The 4,741-nt window shown below is 45.5% G+C and overlaps 1 protein-coding gene across 1 annotated transcript in view; it reads left to right on the top strand.

Moving 5' to 3' along the window:
- Pdik1l (PDLIM1 interacting kinase 1 like) overlaps window positions 1-4,741 on the top strand; it is a 25,381-nt gene that overhangs the window by 13,101 nt on the left and 7,539 nt on the right. The window contains exons 3-4 of the mRNA XM_031379010.1: window positions 346-388; window positions 1,563-1,657. Coding sequence (XP_031234870.1) covers window positions 346-388; window positions 1,563-1,657 — 138 coding nt within the window. The remainder of the gene's footprint in view (window positions 1-345; window positions 389-1,562; window positions 1,658-4,741) is intronic.

Below are 4,741 nucleotides of genomic sequence, written 5' to 3'. Positions count from 1 at the left end.
CCCCCCCCCCCCCCGTAGCCAGTGGAACATCTGAGGGACAGGAAGCAAGTCCCTGCCCTGCTCCTGGGGCAGCTAGAGCCTCTGAAAACAGATTTTGCGTCTGCTTAGAGATTATCTTTTTAAAATTCAATTTCAAGCCCGCGGGGAGGCAGGCAGATCTCTAAGATGTGGCCTGCCTGGTCTACAGAGTGAGTTCCAGGACACCCAGAGAGCTACACAGAGAACCCTGTCTCAGGATAGGAGGAAAATTAGAATTCAATTTCAAACTATAAATTTGCAGCTATCGACACTTTTGCAGTTTAGAAAGCACCGCTGAATGCTGTTTATATCTTTTACTTGAAATAGGAGCTGATTCCTGGTGAAGAACTGAAGGTAGAAACAGCAGCAGGTGATTTTTGTCCCACCCCAGGATCCTGATACAGCCTAATCTCTGCCTCCAGTTGGCGTTCTTCTCACAGCAAAGCTTTATCTCTCCCGCGGAAGGAACCGGGCCGTGGTCTGGCCTTACTTTAAATTCAAATGTTGCTGTCTTGATCAACCAATCATAGACGTTCTCTAAAGTGCTCCGAAATGAGGGTTTGTGGGTAGAAAGTAACTCCGACCTGAGAAAGGCCACAGAGGCCACACCTCTAGGAGGTGAAACGTGTCTTTTAAAGGTGGTACTTCACTTAGGCAATTGCAGAGAGAGAGAGAGAGAGAGAGAGAGAGAGAGAGAGAGAGAGAGAGAGAGAGAGAGAGAGAGAGAGAGAGAGACACACAGAGAGAGACACAGAGAGAGACACAGAGAGAGACACAGAGAGAGACAGAGAGAGAGACAGAGAGAGACAGAGAGAGAGACAGAGAGAGAGACAGAGAGAGACAGAGACACAGAGAGAGACAGAGAGACAGAGACAGACAGAGACACAGAGACAGACAGAGAGACAGAGACGGAGGCGGGGGGTGGGGGGAGTGTTGGGAATTTTCTTCTCCTGTTTAACCTGGTATTTCAAGCTTAGCCTGTTTTGAGCTGAGGTTAAGCAATTTGGTATTACCGAAGCTGTTGTGGTCTAGCACTCGAAAGATCCGGTATAGAAGAGTAACTTTTGCAAACAGCCGTGTAAGTAAAGTGTGTCATTGGGTAAGTGGCTTCATTTTGAGCCTCAGTTCCCATTTCTGCCAAATGAAAATGATAATTACACCTCATGGCACGTTGAGTTAGGGTTAGGAGAGCAGAGTTCTGGTCAGCCAGGGCTGCAGAGCGTTACCCAAAACAAGAACAAAACCCACCACTAGGAATTTCCAAGAGAGGAGGGAGGAAGCAACCACCGAGTTAGTCTTAGATATAGCTTTGATTGTCCCTCAGCTGGGCGGGACCTGGCGAAGGCATTGCCTCCTTTCCTCAGGAAAACATTTGCCTACAATGTCGAGGGAGTACAAATGTCAAGAGTCCAATGTCATGGGCCCCAAGGTGAGGGACCCCGTGTTGGGGTGCCCAGAGTGCCTCTGTGGTAGCACTTCTAACTTAAAGAGGCCGTGCACCCAGAGATTCTAGTAAACCCACATGATTTTGTCTTTTGCCTTAGGTGATGGCTACACAGGTGACATTGCCGGTAAACTCAGCAAGCTGCACGTGACTTTGCAGATTGGGACGTCACTCCCCGGTCCTTACAGGGGCAAGGCAAGTGCTCCTAATTCTAACACATACAATTTTTTATACTTCAGATATATTATTATATTTTAATTTGAAAAACAAATTTTTGAGAGGGGGTTTTCTTTTTTGTTTTTTTTTTCGAGACAGGGTGTCTCTGTGTAGCCCTGGCTGTCCTGGAACTCACTCTGTAGACCAGGCTGGCCTCGAACTCAGAAATCTGCCTGCCTCTGCCTCCCGAGTGCTGGGATTAAAGGCGTGGGCCACCACCGCCCAGCTAGAGAGGGTTTTCTTTACTCTAGACTGGCTTCAAACTATGTATCTGAAAATAACTTTGAACTCCTGCTTCTCCCGGGTTATAGGTGTGCACCACCACATCTAATTTATGCATTGCCGAAGACTGAACGCAAGGCCTCCTGCATGCTAGGCAAACACTACCAACTGAGCCGTATCCCTAAAAGAATAAACATGAGGCTGGGAGTGTGGCTTAGTGGTGGAGCACATGTTTAGCATGCCTAAGCCATGGCTTCCTTCCCCCAATCATACACACACAAAGCAGGCCACAAAGCAAAAGAAGTCAGGGGTGGTAGAGCATGCCTTTAATCTATCAGCACTAAGGAGCAGGAGGTGGGAATTGTGTGTAACTTTGAGGCTAGCCTGGTCTTCATAGTGAGTTCCAGGTAAACCAGAGCTACCCCGTCTCAAAATCAAAAGCAAAGGTGGACAGTGGTGGCGCATACCTTTAGTCCCATAGTAGGGAAATAGGGGCATGAAGGATCTCTGCATTTGAGGCCAGCCTGGTCTACAGAGTGAGTTCCAAGACAGCCAGGGGTACACAGAGAAACCCTGTCTCGAAAAACCAAAACCAAGCCAAAAGCAAAAGAAAACAAAAATGTGCACAGGGGCTGGAGACTATCCACTCTGATTGACAGGAAGAAGGAACAACCCTCCATCTTTCGGGTCCTATGTAACTCCATGAGTATCCTAACCTCTTCCAAGCTGGTTCCCATGAGTATTTATTATTATTATTATTCTATTTTATTTTATTTTGGTTTTTTGAGACAGGGTTTCTCTGTGTAGCCCTCAAACTCAGAAATCCGCCTGTCTCTGCCAGTATTTATTATTATTAAGGAGACAGTCTCACTCTGTGATCTAGGCTGGCCTCAGCATCTTGGGTCCTGAGGTTACCGACAGATACCACCTTGCTCAGTCTCCTGGATTTATAGAGAGAGGACACTTAACTTCTGATGTAAAAGTTCTCTTCAGGGAGCTGGCTGCAGACATGTGCTGAGCATGTAACTGTCACTGGTACCAGGACACTGAGGCCTATCAGGAAGTAGCTTAAAACTGCCCTTACTATTCATTTGCACTGCTGAGAGACATTGGGTTTGGGGCTCATTTGATTTTTTTTTTTCTTATTAAAGTTAGCTTTTGCGGGGCAGTGGTGGCTCACGCCTCTAATCCTAGCATTTGGGAGGCAGAGGCTGGTGGATTTCTGAGTTTGAGGCCAGCCTGGTCTACAGAGTGAGTTCCAGGACAACCAAGGCTACACAGAGAAACCCTGTCTCGAAAAAACCAAAAAAAAAAAAGTTAGCTTTTTTAAAAAAAAAAATTTATTAGATATTTTCTTTATTTACATGTCATATGATTTCTCCTTTCCAAGTCTCCCCTCAAAAAAAACAACAAGAAACAACAACAAGAACAAACCCCTGTTCCCTCCCTCTTCCCCCTGCTCGATACCCCACTCTCTCCAGATTACTGGCTCTGGCATTCCCCTTTCACTGGGGCACAGAACCTTCACAGGGCCAAAGGCCTCTCCTCCCATTGATGAGTGACTTGGCCATCCTCTGCTATACACATGTTAGCTTCTATTTTTACCTTACTGATGGGGCTAGCCTCTGCTAAGTCAAGGTGGCAGTGTCTAGCCAGTCTTCTTGCCTTGTCCCTCTGCAGATGTCTCAGGTCTTTTTTGCTCCACCTTCATTATAATTATAATTATAATACCTCTGGGAGTATTAAAATTCAAGATGTCTGTCATCTCTCAGACGCAGGTGCCAGGAATATTAAGAGATTTCTAGGGGATTCTAAAGAGCCATACAGCTGTGCTCCGGCTAGTCCCACAGTGGTTGTCTATGACAGAAGGTCCAGGAATCCAGTAGTTGTTCAGTCCATGAGGCTGGATGTCTCAGCTGGTCTTCAGTATATGCCTGAATCCCAAAGAAGTAGGCTCTAATGCCAGTGAGGGACAGTCACAAGAGCGAGATACATGAACTTACCGCTGAGAGTCATGGCAAGCAGGCCACAGCCAAAGTTTCCTTCTTCTGTGTCCTTTATATGGACTGCTGTGAGAAAGCCCGGGTTTAGGGTGGGTCATCTCAGTTCATATAGTCCAAGTAACCCAAATCCCCCACAGGTCTGTGAGCCAATCCACTTGACTTTTGAGTTAATTCCAGGTATAGTCAAGTTGACAACTAAGAATAGCCATCACACATGTACACATGACACGTTCTAGCTAATCACACATGTGCATGTGACACGTTCTATCTAATCACACGTGTACATATGACACGTTCTAGCTAATCACACATGTACATGTGACACATTCTATCTAATCACACGTGTACATATGACACGTTCTAGCTAATCACACATGTACACATGGCACGTTCTAACTAATCACACGTGTACATGTGACATGTTCTAGCTAATCACACATGTACATATGACACGTTCTAGCTATAGTCGCACCACTGACCCCTTATCCAAGACTTTCTTTTTACATTTAAAAGTAATTTGTTTGTTTGTTTGTTGAGACAGGGTTTCTCTGTGTCCTAGTACTCACTCTGTAAACCAGGCTGGCTTCGAACTCAGAGAGATCCTTCTGAGTGCTGGGATTAAAGGTGTGTGCCCTAACTTTTACGTTTTTGAGAACCGGAAAACTTTTGAAATAATTAGATAGTTTTGAACTTTATTCAGTGCTTAGATTTAAAAAAAAAAAATTTAATTTTAAGGTAGGTGGTGGTGCTGCTGCACATCTTTAATCCCAACACTTGAGAGGCAGAGGCAGGCAGATCTTTAAGTTCAAGGCTAGTAGTCTGGTCTACAGAATGAGTT

Source organism: Mastomys coucha, unplaced genomic scaffold (genome assembly GCF_008632895.1).
Source record: "Mastomys coucha isolate ucsf_1 unplaced genomic scaffold, UCSF_Mcou_1 pScaffold18, whole genome shotgun sequence".
NCBI lineage: Eukaryota > Metazoa > Chordata > Mammalia > Rodentia > Muridae > Mastomys > Mastomys coucha.
This window is presented reverse-complemented; position numbering and strand designations above follow the sequence as displayed.